A 16,344-nucleotide genomic window follows, 5' to 3' on the forward strand; every position below is an offset into this window, starting at 1 on the left:
GCCCATCATTCCCCCAAAAATATCCAATCAAAATTTTGAGACAGGCATTTTGTTCAGAATAGTTGATTTACAGATAGAAAATATGATTTTGAGGAGGGTACTCCCCCACAAACCTCAGGGCAAGGGTTTTAATTTATGCCCTGGGGGCATATAAGAACAATGTTGGCACAATACATTATTTATCATTTTTTTTTCTTTAGAGCAGGGCACTTTGCATCAAAGAAGTTGTTGTAGAAACTTCAAAAAGGGCTCATTCAATTGGAAATTGGAGTGGCTTGTGCCCTTTTTATTTGTCGAAAATGATTGGAAGGCAACTAACACCCCTTCCATGCCCATCATTTCCTGAAACAAATCCAATCAAAATTTTGAGATAGCCATTTTGTTCAGCATAGTTGATTTCCAGATACAAATTGTGTTTTTGAGGAGGACACTCCCCCACAGCTTCAGGGCAAGGGCTGGAAATTATGCCCTAAGGGCATATAAGGTTTTTATAGATGGCAATGTCATAGAAACCTCAAGGTCTAGTGCCTTTTTAATAGTCGATAGTGATTTGAGGGCAACTAACCCCCTTCTCACCCCCACCTTTTCCCCAAACACATCCAATCAAAATTTTTAGATAGCTATTTTGTTCAGCATAGTTGATTTTCAGTTAGAAATTATGTTTTTGAGGAGGACACTCCCCCACAGCCCTCAGGAGAAGGGTTGTAAGTTATGCCCTGGGGGTATATTAGGTTTTTATAGAGCGTGTCGTAGAATCTTCAAAAAGGACTTATTCAATTGGAACTTGAAAATACTAGAGCCCTTTTTAATAGTCGAAAGTGATTGGAAGGCATATAACACCCCTTCCACGCCCACGATTTCCCCAAACACATCCAATCAAAATTTCGAGATAGCCATTTTGTTCCACGCAGTTTAAAGTTCAATAAATTACACCTTTGAGCAGGACATTCCCCCACAGTCTTCAGGGCAAGGGTTATAAGTTAAGCCCTGGGGGCATAGACCTATAAGGTTTTCATTGAAATTTTTGTCATAGAAACTTGAAAAAGGGCTCATTCTATTGGAAATTCAGAGAGCTAGTGCCTTTTTAATAGTCAAAAGTGATTTGAGGGCAACTAATCCCTCTCTCACGTCCACCTTTTCCCCAAGCACATCCAATCAAAATTTTGAGATAGCCATTTTGTTCCACTCAGTTTAAAGTTCAGGAAATTATACCTTTGAGCAGGACATTCCTCCCATAGTCTTCAGGGCAAGGGTTTTAAGTTATGCCCTGGGTTTATATAAGTTTTTATTAAATTCTTTGTTGTAGAAACTTGAAAAAGGGCTCATTCAATTGGAAATTCAAAGGTCTAGTGCCTTTTTAATAGTCGATAGTGATTTGAGGGCAACTAACCCCCTTCTCACCCCCACCTTTTTCCCAAACACATCCAATCAAAATTTTTAGATAGAGCCCTTTTTAATAGTCGAAAGTGATTGGAAGGCATATAACACCCCTTCCACGCCCACCATTTCCCCAAACACATCCAATCAAAATTTCGAGATAGCCATTTTGTTCCACACAGTTTAAAGTTCAAGATATTATACCTTTGAGCAGGACATTCCCCCACAGTCTTCAGAGCAAGGGTTATAAGTTAAGTCCTGGGGGCATAGGCCTATAAGGTTTTCATTGAAATTTTTGTCATAGGAACTTCAAAAGGGGCTCATTCAATTAGAAATTGAGAGAGCTAGTGCCTTTTTTAATAGTCAAAAGTGATTTGAGGGCAAATAAACCCCCTCTCACGCCCACCTTTTCCTCAAGCACATCCAATCAAAATTTTGAGATAGCCGTTTTGTTTCATGCAGTTTAAACTTCAGGAAAATGTACCTTTGAGCAGGACACCCCCCCCCCCACAGTCTTCCTTCAGGACAAGGGTTATAAGTTATGCCCTGGGGGCATATAAGTTTTTATAGAAATATTTGTCGCAGAAACTTGAAAAAGAGCTCTTTCGATTGGAAATTCAAAGGGATAGTACCCTTTTTAATAGTCGAAGTGATTTGAGGGCAACTAACCCCCTTTCACGCCTAAATTTTCCCCAAACACATCCAATCAAAGTTTTTAGATAGCCATTTTATTCAATGTACTTGGAAATTTTGGAAATTAGGCCTTTAAGGTTGACAACCGCTCCCCCCCCCCCAACACTCGTCAGGGCAAGGGTTTAAAGTCATGCCCTGGGGGTATGTAAGGTTTTTATAGAAAGCGATGTTGTAATAATATCAAAAACAGCTCATTCCATTGTACAATGAAAGGGATAGTGCCCTTTTAATAGTCAAAAGTGATTGAAGAGCAAATAACCCCCCTCTCACGCCCACCATTTCCCTAAACAGATCCAATCAAAATTTTGAGATATCCATTTTGTTCAATGTTGTCGAAAGTTCTGGAAATTAGGTCTTTTAGGAAGATAACCCCCTCAAGCCTCAGTGCAAGGGTTGTAAGTTATACTCTGGGGGCATATAAGGTTTATATAGAAAGTTGTTGTAGAAATTTCAAAAACGGCTCATTTGTTTGAAAATTGAAATTGCCCTTTTAATAGTCAAAAGTGATTTGAGGGCAACTAACCCCCCTTTCATGCCCAATTTTTCCCCAAACACATCCAATCAAAGTTTTTAGATAGGCATTTTGTTCAACGTACTTGAAAAGTTTTGGAAATTAGCCCTTTAAGGTTGACAACTCCTCCTCCCCACAACCCTCGGGGCAAGGATTGTAAGTTATGCCCTGGGGGCATGTAAGGTTTTTATAGAAAGCAATGTTGTAATAACATCAAAACGGCTCATTCACTTGGAAATTGAAAGAAATAGTGCCCTTTTAATAGTCGAAAGTGATTGAAGGGCAGCTAACCCTGCTCTCACGCCCATCTTTTCTCTATACAGATCCAATCAAAATTTTTGAGAAATCCATTTTGTTCAACGTAGTCAAAAGTTCTGGAAATTATGTCTTTTAGGCTGATAACCTCCTCAGAGCCCTCAGTACAAGGGTTGTAAGTAATACCCTGGGGGCATATAAGGTTTATATAGAAAGTTGTTGTAGAAATTTCAAAAAGGGCTCATTTGTTTGGAAATTTGAAATTGCCCTTTTTAATAGTCAAAAGTGAATGGAGAGTAGTTGACCCCCTCTCACGCCCACCATTTCCCCAAACACATTCAATCAAAGTTCAGAGAAAACCATTTTGTTCAACGTAGTTGAAAGTTCTGCAAAGTATGTATTTAAGGATGACAAACACCCAGAGCTCCCAGGGCAAAGGTTGTAAGTTATGCCCTGGGGGCGTATAAGGTTTTTTATAGATAGAGTTGTTGTAAAAACTCAAAAAGGGCTCATTCAATTAGAAATTGAGAGGGCTAGTGCCTTTTTTTTAAGGATGACACCCCCCCTAACACTCCTCAGTTCAAGGGTTGTAAGTTATGCACTGGGGGCTTGTAAGGTTTTAATAGAAAGCGATGTTGTAATAACATCAAAAACGGCTCATTCAATTGGTAATTGAAAGAGCTAGTGCCCTTTTAATAGTCGAAAGTGATCGAAGGGCAACTAAACCCCCGCTCACGCTCACCATTTCCCTAAACAGAACCAATCAAAATTTTTGAGATATCCATTTTTTTTAACTTAGTCGAAAGATCTGGAAATTAGGTCTATTAGGATGATAGCCCCCTCAGAGTCCTCAGTGCAAGGGTTGTAAGTTATACCCTGGGGGCATATAAGGTTTATGTAGAAAGTTGTTGTAGAAATTTCAGAAACGACTCATTTGTTTGAAAATTGAAATTGCTCTTTTTAATAGTCGAAAGTGATTTGAGGGCAACTAACACCCCTTTCACGCCCAACATCCCCAAACACATCCAGTCAAATTTTTTAGATAGCCATTTTATTCAACTTACTTGAAAGTTTTGGAAATAAGGCCTTTAAGGTTGACAACCCCTCCCCCCCCCACAACCGTCATGGCAAGGGGTGTAAGTTATGCCCTGGGGGTATGTAAGGTTTTTATTGAAAGCGATGTTGTAATAACATCAAAACGGCTCATTCAATTGGAAATTGGAAGGGCTAGTGCCCTTTTAATAGTCAACAGTGATTGAAGGGCAACTAACCCCGCTCTCACGCCCACCATTTCCCTAAACAGATCCAATCAAAATTTTGAGATACCCATTTTGTTCAACGTAGTCGAAAGTTCTGGAAATTAGGTATTTTAGGATGATAACTCCCTCAGAGCCCTCAGTACAAGGGTTGTAAGTTATAACCTGGGGGCATATAAGGTTCATATAGAAAGTTGTTGTAGAAATTTCAAAAAGGGCTCATTTGTTTGAAAATTGAAATTGCCCTTTTTAATAGTCGAAATTGAGTGTAGAGTAATTGACCCCCTCTCACGCACATCATTTCCCCAAACACATTCAATCAAAGTTTAGAGATAGCCATTTTTTTCAACATAGTTGAAAGTTCTGGAAATTATGTATTTAAGGATGACAAACCCCCCAGAGCAAATGTTGTAAGTTATGCCCTGGGGGTGTATAGTTTTTTTTATAGATAGAGTTGTCGTAAAAACTTCAAAAGGGGCTCATTCGATTGGAAATTGAGAGTGCTAGTGCCCTTTTTAATAGTCGACAGTGATTGGAGGGTAACTAACCATCCTCTCACGTGCACCATTCCCCCAAACACATCCAATCAAAATTTTCAGATAGCCATTTTGTTCAACGTAGTAGAATGTTCTGGAGATGAGGTCTTTTAGGATGACACCCTCCCCCTGCCCTCAGGGCAGGGGCTGTAAGTTTTGCCCTGGGGGCATTTAAGATTTTATTGAAATTATTGTTGTAGAATCTTCAAAAGGGCTCATTTGATTGGAAATTGAAAGGGCTAGTGCCTTTTTTAATAGTTGAAAGTGATGGGAAAGTGACATAACGCCCTTCTCACCCCCGCCATTTTCCCAAACACATGTAGTCAAAATTTCGATAGTCATTTTGTTTAACGTAGTTGAAAGTTCTGGAAATTATGTCTTAGAGGATGATCACCACCCTCACAGGCCTTAGGGTAAGGGTTGTAATTTATGCCCTGGGGGTATATAAGGTGTTTATAGAAAGCGTTTTCGTAGAAACTCAGAAAGGGTTCATTCGATTGAAAATCGAAAGGCCTAGTGCCCTTTTTAATAGTCGAAATTGATTAGAAGGCTTGAAACTTTTGTTGATGTTGTTTTGACCAGGACCCTTCGTATCAAAAGAGTTGTCATAGTAATCTCTAAAAAGGGCCCATTCGATAGAAAATATAAAGGGCTAGTTCCCTCTTTAACTTTCGAACGTGATTAAAGAGAAACAAGTCCCCCTCCCGCACCCACTCTCTCATATACCTTTATGTTTAAAACTAAATGTTGTCTTGATATTAAATCAAAATGCACTGTGTTAATGCTAATTCCCATTAAGGCATCTCTGCAGTATCCCAAGAATGCAAATCATCATCGATAAATAAACGAAACCCAAAACGAATGGAAATTACAATAAATAACCGTGTCAAACTCAAAACGAGCAGAAATTAACGTAAGTTGGGTTCAAAACCCCTATGCCTTCCCAAGGCCGGAACATAATTTGCACTTTACTGGAAAAAAATACAAATGACTGTGCATTGTCAGTATAATATACATATACTGATATTTAGTAATCAAAATGTTAATATTATTTGATTTATTGAAGTTTTAAAAGTAAAAAAATTATATTTTTTTCAGTGAAGTGCAAATTATGTTTTGCTCTTGGGAAGGCATAGGGGTTTTGAGCCCAACTTATGCTCATTTCTGCTCGTTTTGAGTTTGACTCGGCTATTTATTGTAATTTCTGTTCGTTTTGGGTTTCATTTATTTATCGATGCTGATTTGTGGTAGTTTCACGCTTGGTAAATTATTTTATTTTATTTTTGCTCTTTTTTGTTTAATGGAGTTCTTTACTTTTTTTTGAAAAACTTATTGTGTGGAAAAAGTCTTTTTAATTAATTGTTATAAATATGTATTTTAGGAATATATTGCTCTTGAACAACTTATTTCTAAACTACTGATATGTTTTTAACAACTTTTCAATAACTTAACTGCTGTTGATAACTTCTTTGTGCGGTTGCAAAAATGAAATGCTTTTGGGGCCCCTTTAAGGGCTCCAAATCCAATTTGCGACAGAAGCAATTATTGAATTATGAAAGAATATCAAAAAGGGCATCTACTGATGTTTTCACTTTCATCCTAGCTATATTATTGTGCCACCTGCAAATTTACCACTTAACCTAAATTTATCAATATTAGTCTATTTATATCTGTTTGGCAGATGGTAGTGATGGTGTTTAACCTTTATATATAGAATATTTGAAAACGGATAAATGCAGTGAGATCTGTTTATTTTTTCCAATTTCGTTTAAAAAAAATTGTACAATAGTGAAAGAAGTGAGGATAAAGGTTCTCCCCCTGTAAAATATTTTAATTTTAATATGGAATTTTTTTGTAGACTTAAAGTCTATAACACAAAGATTTTTTAACGATCATCAGGTCAGTGCTTTCTTAATGGATAAGGAGTGGAATTTTTTTGTAGACTTAAAGTCTATAACACAAAGATTTTTTAACGATCATCAATGGTCAGTGCTTTCTTAATGGATAAGGAGTGGAATTTTTTTGTAGACTTAAAGTCTATAACACAAAGATTTTTTAACGATCATCAATGGTCAGTGCTTTCTTAATGGATAAGGAGTGGAATTTTTTTGTAGACTTAAAGTCTATAACACAGATTTTTTAACGTTCATCAATGGTCAGTGCTTTCTTAATGGATAATGAGTGGAATTTTTTTGTAGACTTAAAGTCTATAACACAGATTTTTTAACGGTCATCAATGGTCAGTGCTTTCTTAATGGATAAGGAGTGGAATTTTTTTGTAGACTTAAAGTCTATAACACAGATTTTTTAACGGTCATCAATGGTCAGTGCTTTCTTAATGGATAAGGAGTGGAGGTAGTTCCTTCAAAATATCTTGGGTAGGCAAATATTTTGGGTTGTAGGTCCAAAAGGTCGTTTTGTTGTTCAATTGATGGGTATTGCACAACAGTTTTTTGAAGTTCTGAAGTTTTCACTCAAAATGGTAGCCCATAAAATATTTTGGTAGGTTTGACTGGTCTGTTATTTACTATCTGCTGCAACACACTTTTCCATGTTGCCTACAAATAGTTGGCCTATATTCATCAGTGATGTTGCAACTGCATTCAAGCTCTTTCTGCCTTATCTCCCAATGAGATCAAACAGTTTGTGTTAACAAACTGTAAAGTAAGAAGTGACTTGGCTCAATAGTAAGCAAATCTAAAAAAAAAACCATAATTATGATACCAATAGACATACCAAAAGAATTAGAACCCCCCCCCCCGAAATTGTTGTCTTAAAACAAAACAAAAAACTTTGAGTAAAACCCCTCCCGAAAAAATATCCTGAGTACGGCCTTGATTGTGCGAGTAGTAAACTGGATAATAGATATTTACCTATGTCAATTTCATGAACACAACAAACACACTCGATTCCATAGATTTAAGAATTTTGCTAGATCGACTTAAGCTTCTAGGAATTAGCAGTGCTCCTTTACAGTAGTTTGAAAGTAGTTTGAAAGTGGAATATATAGGTGAGATCTAATAGCCAGCTGCTTGGCTAATTTAAAGATTCTAGATAAATACGCTGTCATTCATATTAGCCTCCGAGTTGGCTAGACATATATTTTTTTTTTTCATATATAATGTTTGGCTAATTTTTTTTCTCTATATATAAACTGTACTGTGGTGTCCCGTCAAGTACATAAGGAAACATGTTAAGAAAACAATTCGTACTTCATAATATGCAGAATAATCCTAGTTAATATATTTTGCAAGGGGAGAAGCTTTATCTTCACTGCTTTCACTGTTGTACAATTCTGAAAAATAAAGATGGATTCAACTGCATTTTCCATTTTAAAATAATCTGTATTTGTAGTTAAACACCATCAATGCAATCTGCCAAAAACATATTAATAGCCAAATACTGATAAATTAGGTTAAGTTAGGTTAGATTAGTTAGATGGCACTTGGGTGTTCGTTTACAAACAATTTTTGAGACTTAGATAATAGACACAAATATTTTAAAATGTGATAGAAAACTGGAAATAAAAGGAAAATAGTGAAGATAAAGGTTGTTCCCCAGCAAATTATGTTAACTAGGATCATTAATGCATATTATAAATTAAGAATTGTTTTTTTAACATGTTTCCTTATGTACTGGATTAACCCTAGACTTGCAAAAAGTTACGTACCATCATAAAAAAAGCAACAAAGAAGGGGTATAAATTACAATGGAGCAGGGGTAAGGCCTCCCCAGACCCAAGTTTGCGCCCTCCCCCACTTCAGCTGAAGTTTAGTTTCGTCAATACTAAATTTTGGTAAAATCTTACTAAAACTAAGATACGCCTGCATAATTTAAGCATCAACAGAAATAAATCAGTTTTCTTTAGTAAATATTCACCTTTATATTACTATAAAGTATCTTTATAGTATTTTATTATACCTTACAGTACTTTCATGGCACCAAATGGCTTATTTTTTAATTTTTACTGTCATCATTTTTGCTCAATTAGGGAAAATTGGCTCCAACTTTGCCCCCATCCCTTCTCCCAAGATTTTGACAAAAATTATGCTTCTGCACAAATGTAAACAATTACCTTAATTTATGTCCTTGCCTTGTGCCTAGAGTTGAAGTGTTGACCACAGGCTCATTAGTAATCAGGCCTGCAATTTGGATATTTCTAATAAAAATAAACCTCTGTGGTAGAACGGGATATTTCTTCTTTAAATAGCTGCTGTGTAAGACTCCACCCTGTGTTCATAAAGGTAGCAGTTTGAGCTCTGGTGTTTCTGACTATTTAGTTTGTATTCGAGGGGTGTTGTGCAAATTTGTAAGTCAGCAAGTCAATTTGGCTCAAGATGAGTAATAATACAAATCTAGGGAAATACACTAGAACTGTTTGATGATTTGTTACTTCGTACCCCTTATACCTTAAATAATCTGGCGTTATCCGATAGGTAGAGTCCAAGGGGTATCATATCCTTTGTATCTTTGTGAAGTTGAAGATAAAAAATACTAATTTATCAAATAAATGAGGATTTTAAAAATAGAAGGACAAAATAAACAAAAGTATTTATTAGAGTTAATAGTATTATAAATAGCGACAAGGAGGAGTTAGAAATTTCTAGCAATTGGTTTGGACCCTACAGATTTGTATGATACCTTTCCATGCCTGTCAGCATTCTACTCCAATAATTGGACTACAAAAAATCTCTGTTTTGGTGCAATATTATGCTTTATGATTTTTGTACTAAAATTAACATATAAAAGACACATAGATATAACAAAATCGCTTTCAAATATGCCATTAAAAAGCTTTTTATGACGTTCCAATTCCCTAATAGCTACAGTGTAAAAAAGAATAAAAAAAGAAAGCTACATAAAAAGTGCTAACCATGCAAAAAGTGATTTCCCTATAGGTTCAATGTTGGTCGCTGTAACTTTTCTATATGAGGTTTTCAAATATGGCGATTCCATTGTTGTACTTTTAATTTCAAATAGTTGCCATTCTTTATGAGTTACAGGCCTTTTTTAGGAATTCCCCTTGAATTTGTTTTCAAAGAGCATTTTACTTTTTCTTCCTGTGTATGTTTCCATAAAGTGGCAATTTACTCTACAATATACAAAAAGTAGATGCTAGGAATTTTATTGACAAAAGGTGATATAATTTTGAAGGTGTTATTTTTTATTGATAAATAATTATTTTATATTTGGATATAGTCTTGGAGGAGTTTCCACTGAATCTTAAAAGTCAGACAAATAGAACCTGTTAGAGATAGACGCTTAAAAGTATATGATTTTTTATGACAAACCACAACAACTGCTGAAAATAACTAAAATTATATTTGTAGTGGGCAAATTTAATTAAGGTCCAGAAGCATAATTAAGTTTTATTCAATCCATGGAGAAGCACATTCCTACACCTTTAAATTGTCTACAGAATAGTCAGTTTTATTAGCTTGTCAGTTTTAATTATTTTTCAACTTTTTTTCGTATTAGACACTGCTATAATGCTTTGAGTTTGAAAAAAAAAACATGAATGGACCTGCCATTCCAGTATTGGTAACAGCTTATATTCTGCAATTTTGTTGTGTAATTTTGTTTTATCTTAAAACCAAGACTACACTTTGAATTATAGTTAGGTTATTAGCACAGTTTTTATTTTTATTTTTTATTTTTTTACCATCTTACTTTTACAAATGAATCCCATTTCTATTACTTTTTACAGCTGAAGCAGTTGAGTCCTTGATTTTCAATCTGTTCAGATAAAATTATCCTTGCTTGACATTATTGATTTTACCATTTATATTTTTAGGGACTTTGTGCTTCCACTCTCTTGAGTAAAACATTTCCTAGTGTTGGTGATATTTTGTATATTTTATAAGTGTCAGCAACTCTGTTCAAAGATTATATTATTGACATACTACCTCAAATTCCAAATATGGCTGATCTCATCACTCCTTCGGAAGCTTCTGTTATCAAAAATGGTAAGTAATCCAATGAAATTTCTAGTTGCAGAATAAGAGGAAACATGCTTTGCTTTTGTATATAATTGTTTCTGTTTTTCTTCTGTTGTTAGCTTCTGTTGTATAACTGTAGAATATATTTTGCTACATTTTGTTTGGAATTCTTGCTGTTGCTTGTTCAATGCATTTTGCTAAGCCGTTTGTTATGCTTTGCAATTTTGTATGCATCGTAGATGCATACAAAATTGTATGTTTATATTACACAATACAAACAACACTGGGCAAAAAATCAGGTAATTTTTGGTCTTCGATTTTATATAAATGTGATGTCACACAAATGATTTTTTTGTTCTTGCATGAATTCAATTCCTCTTTCCGTTTTATCTGTCACTGATGCCAAAATAACTTCATTACGTTCCCAGGTGTTTAAGAAATTCTGGTGTGATTCATTTTTTCCCTCCGTGTATCTTGCTGACACCAAAATAACATTTCATCATTGTAGGGTGAAAAATTAGCAATGTCCATTGAACTGTATTATTCTAGCATGAATTAAATTCTTGTTTCTCGTTTATCCTTCACAGAATCATGAACAATAAATGAAATACTCCTTCATTCCATTGTAACTTTGCTTTGTCATCTAACAACATATTTTGTTGTGCAATGTTTTCCTTTGCAATTGAATGTGATTTTTGCTGTTTCCTGTTCCATGCTGTTTTAAGCTGTTCGGATTCATTTTTCATCTTTTGTAATTTTGCATGTGCCATATATTCTAAAAACAATACAACTATCCCTGAGGTAAAATGTTATAATTTATGCTCTTGAAATGTCCTCATAAATATGATGTCACTCGTATGTTTTCTTTGAAGCTCTTAACGGCTTTTCTCAAACTGGTGACCTGTCTAGATCGCTTTTTTCATGACAGAAAATCTCAGGGTGCTGATCTTTAAAAAAAATGTGGAGTTGTTTTCAAGAAAGATTTATAAATAGATATGAATATATATAACCAACTACTAAAAATACAACTCCCTTTATACAATATATATATATATATATATATATATATATATATATATATATATATATATATATATATATATATATATATATATATATATATATATATATATATATATATATATATATATATATATATATATATATATATATATATTGTATAAAGGGAGTTGTATTTTTAGTGGTTGGTTGTATAAAGGGAGTAAATATATGAATAGTACCAGGAACCGGGCAGCTTAGCTGCAAGGTTCATCACTGCTATACGATAGGCCTATATATACTAATTCGTATTTTCGCTTGTCTTCTAACTGCAGATAATATGAACTTTTTCTTGATGCTTTTGTGTGACCATAAGTTTGTTACAACTTCCTTGACGAAAGACGAATTCTTTCTTAAAGTTATGACCTATTTAGATGAGTTTTGTTTGGCCAAAAATATCAAAATGCCAGTAAAAGAAAATGCTATGATATGAGTTATTGCTCGTACACAGTTATTGCATATTGAATCAATTTTAAAAAGCCACACAATTCTTAAGCTACATTATGTTTTAGCACAAGAAAATGACGCGTACAACATAACAGTTATTAAGAACAAGTGTACAGAGATTGATATTAACAAATTTGAAAGTTTGCCCATGCAATTTATTTATTTTTTTCCATGGTAAATGCCAGTTGAATTTGAAATTTATGCTATTGAGCAGTACATCCAAGTTGACCTATTCTGGAGTCGAGTGTAATTGAAATTTGAACTTCTTTTCCTGTTTATTCTTCAGTATTTTTTGTCTTAATTATAGCCTACATATTAGCCTTAATTATATTGTAATGGAACATTTTCATTTCTAAGGTCCAGGATGTACTTTACCAATTCTTGCTGTTGAGGATTGACATGGATATTTTTTCTAAAGAAACATTTTTGAAATACTTCCAAAGATGACTTTTTTGTTGACTAATTATGTGTTTCCCTGCAGTTGCTTCAAAGTTATTTTGACTTGGTTAAATCTTAAGAGCAGAAGTAGCCCCGAAAGTTTGAACATAATATCCTCAGTCATTCTTGGGATACTGCTGAGATGCCTTATTGAGAATTATCATTAACTCACAGTGCATTTTTATTTAATCCCGAGGCAATTTCTAGTTGTTAAACATAATGGTCAAATAGGAGGGTGGGTGTAGGAGGGGGATTATTTGCCCTCCAATTACTTTCAACTATTAAAAAGGGCACAAGCCCTTTCCATTTTCAATCGAATGAGTCATTTTCGAAGTTTCTACGACAACTCCTTTGATACGAAGTACTATAAAAATGTCAAGCCTTCGAACCACTTTCGACTATTAAAAAGAGCACTAGCCCTTTTAATTTCCAATTGAATGAACCCTTTTTGAGTTTCTACGTCAACGCTTTCTATGATTACTTTATGTGCCCCCAGGGCATAAACTACAACCCTTGCCCTTAGGGCTATGAGGGGGTTGTCATCCTCGAAGACCTAATTTCCAGAACTTTTAATTACGTTGAACAAAATAGCTATCTCAAAATTTTGATTGGATGTCTTTGTTGTGGGCGTCTTTGTTTTGTGTTACTTGCCCACTAATCACTTTCGACTATTAAAAATGGCACTAGCCTTTTCAATTACCAATTAAATGAGCCCTTTTTGAAGTTTTTACGACAACGCTTTCTATAAAAAAAAACCGTATATTCTCCCAGGGCATAACTTCCAACTCTTGCCCCGAAGGCCAGGGGGGGGGGACGTTTCTTCCTCAAAGACATAGTTTTCGGAATTTTTAACTACTTCGAACAAAATGGTTATCTCAAAATTTTGAATGGATGTGTTTGGGAAAATTGTGGATGTGAGAGGTGTGTTAGTTATCCTCCAATCACTTTCGACTATTAAAAAGGGCACAGGCCCTTCTAATTTCTAATCGAATAAGCCTTTTTTGAAGTTTCTACAACATCGCTATCTATACAAACCTTATATGCTCCCAGGGTATAACTTACAACCCTTGCCTTGAGGGCTCTAAGGAAGTTATCTTCCTCAAAGACCTAATTTCTAAAACTTTTAACTACGTTTAACTAAATGGCTATCTAAAAATTTTAATTGGACGTGTTTGGGGAAAAGGTCGGCGTGAGAGGAGTTAGTTGCCCTCCAATCACTTTCGAATATTAAAAAGGCCACTAGCCCTTTGAATTTCCAATAGAATGAGCCATTTTTCAAGGTTCTACGACAAAACTTTCAATAAAAACCTTATATGCCCCCAGAGAAATTAATTTTTTTTCAATTCAATCGGGATTTATTAAAAAAAAGAGAAATAAATAAACATAAATAAACTTTTCTATGCAAAAAACGCACGTTGAGTCCCTTAAAAAAATAACGATTCCTCCTAATCACGCTTTACGACTCTCGCTTTACTCTTCAACACAACCACATCCCTCATCCATACAATTCATTATCTAAGAGATTTCGCCCTTCCTCCCCGAAAGCATAGCTACCTTAACCTTACAAAATAATAATAAATGAATAAACCGATATAATAATGATAATAATTTTTAAAACAAAAATCTCAATTATTAATTAACTATATTTTTTGAAATTTAAGAAGATATTTTTTTTTAATTATTTTTAAAAGACCCAAGGGAGCTCCTACATCTCAGCTCTTGTGGAAGCACGTTCCACACTTCCGCGCAAGCCACATCCGGTGCAAAATCCGACCGTACTGTAGGTGTTCATCTCATCAAAAGGTTTGAGGCAGATCTTGTGTTCCTAGGATGTTGTTCCGATACCAATTGGAAAAGACTGTGGAATGCTGATGGAAGTAATCTGAACAAAAATTTGAAAACGATAACTGAGGATGATAAATGATAAAGTGATTCACGGGAAAGAAAATCGTCCATATTTCCGATTATTTTCAGGGCATGTTTGTAGATTGAATCAAGCCTTTTCAGGTGGGATGTAAATGCTGACTGCCAAATTGACGCACAATACTGGATATAAGGCTTGATAAGTCTATTATAAAATAGACGAAGGGTTTTTTGAGGGAATGTGCGTTTCAGTTTCCTGATAATCCCAAGATTACGGGAGAGCTTCAGCTCCACAGCGTGAATGTGATGTACGAAGGATTAGTTTTCGTCAAGGAGTACATCTAGCTACCTGGGATAGCCATTTTTTGGTCGTCTCATCGTTCCTCGAGAAGTCGTTATTCCCGATACTTCTGTGGGAAGAGTTCCAATTCTTGAGAAAAAGAGAACGCAAGATTTGTCAACATTTGTTACGAATAGATTGGCATCCATCCAAATGTAAGTTTCTTCTAAGATGACCTCAAGTTTACTCTGGAGCACTGACATTTCGTTGTCACAGGAAGCCACTGTAGTGTCATCCGCGAACGCCACAAGTTCATCCGATTCGTTATCGTTGCTCGAAATTATTAGGTTGCAACATAATTTGCAGCACCACGAAGTCCTGGAGTTAGGCTTCAGAACGCGAGTTAGGTCATTCACATTAACCAGGAATAACAGTGGGCCTAAAATTGAGCCTTGGGCACACCGAAGTTGACAACGGTGTCATTCAGTGGATCTTTCCTATATAAACACGTCGGCTACTAAGGTAAGACCTGAATCATTGTGTATCCTCTCCTCTAACTCCAATGTGCTCTAGTTTACCTAATAGAATCCCATGATCCATACTGTCAAACGCTTTTTTTATGTCAAGCAAAATAGCAGCTAGCACAAGTCCCAGGTTAAGCGCTTTATCAGAGGCAACGCTCTAGCGTTGCCTATAGTAAAGGCCATACGGCTCCAATGTTTTATTATTATTATCTTTCCAGAGGCACTTCAAATGGAAGGGGTCGTCGTAGAAACTTCAAAGGGGGCTTATTCGATTGAAAATCGAGAGTTCTAGTGCCCTTTTTAACAGTCAAAAATGATTAGAGGGCAACTAGCCCCCCCCCCCCCCCGACGGCCATCATTCCCCCAAACACATCCAATCAAAATTTTGAGATAGCCATTTTGTTCAGCATAGTTGATTTTCAGATAGAAAATATATTTTTGAGGAGGACACTCCCCCACAGCCCTCGATGCAAGGGCTTTAAGTTATGCCCTGGGGGCATATAAGATTTTTATAGAAGGCGTTGTCATAGAAACTTCAAAATAGGCTCATTCGATTGGAAATTAAAGGGCTAGTCCCCTTTTTAATAGTCGAAAATGATTGTAGTTCAACTAGCCCCCCACGCCCATCATTCCCCCAAACACATCCAATCAAAATTTTGAGATAACCCTAATGTTTAGCGTAGTTCATGTCTAGATAGAAAATATGTTCTTGAGGAGGAAACTCCCACACTACCCTCAGGGCACGGGTTTTAAGTTATGTCCTGTGGGCATATAAGGTTTTTATAGAAGGCGTTGTCGTAGAAACTTCAAAAAAGGCTCATTCGATTGGAAATTCAAAGGGATAGTTGTCATAGAAACTTCAAAAAAGGCTCATTCAATTGGAAATTCAAGGGGATAGTGCCCTTTTTAATAGTCAAAAGTGATTGGAGGCCAACTAGCCCCCCTCCCCCACACCCAACATTCCCCCAAACACATCCGTTCAATATTTAGAGATAGCCATTTTGTTTTCGTGTAGTCGATTTCCAGATACAAAATATGTTGTTGAGGAGGACAATCCCCCACAACCCTCAGGGCAAGGGTTTTAAGTTATGTCCTGGGTGCATATAAGGTTTTTGTAGAAGGTGTTGTCGTAAAAACTTCAAAACAGGCTCATTCCATTTGAAATT

The 16,344-nt window shown here is 35.5% G+C and overlaps 1 protein-coding gene across 1 annotated transcript in view; it reads left to right on the plus strand.

Annotated features, from left to right (window-relative positions):
* Positions 1–16,344, plus strand: part of LOC148942446 (uncharacterized) — a 71,184-nt gene that overhangs the window by 5,309 nt on the left and 49,531 nt on the right. The window contains 1 exon segment of the mRNA XM_089103083.1: positions 10,423–10,594. Coding sequence (XP_088959209.1) covers positions 10,549–10,594 — 46 coding nt within the window. The 5' untranslated portion in view covers positions 10,423–10,548.

This window comes from Artemia sp. Qi Xiang Cuo, chromosome 17 (assembly GCF_049724085.1).
Source record: "Artemia sp. Qi Xiang Cuo chromosome 17, ASM4972408v1, whole genome shotgun sequence".
NCBI lineage: Eukaryota > Metazoa > Arthropoda > Branchiopoda > Anostraca > Artemiidae > Artemia > Artemia sp. Qi Xiang Cuo.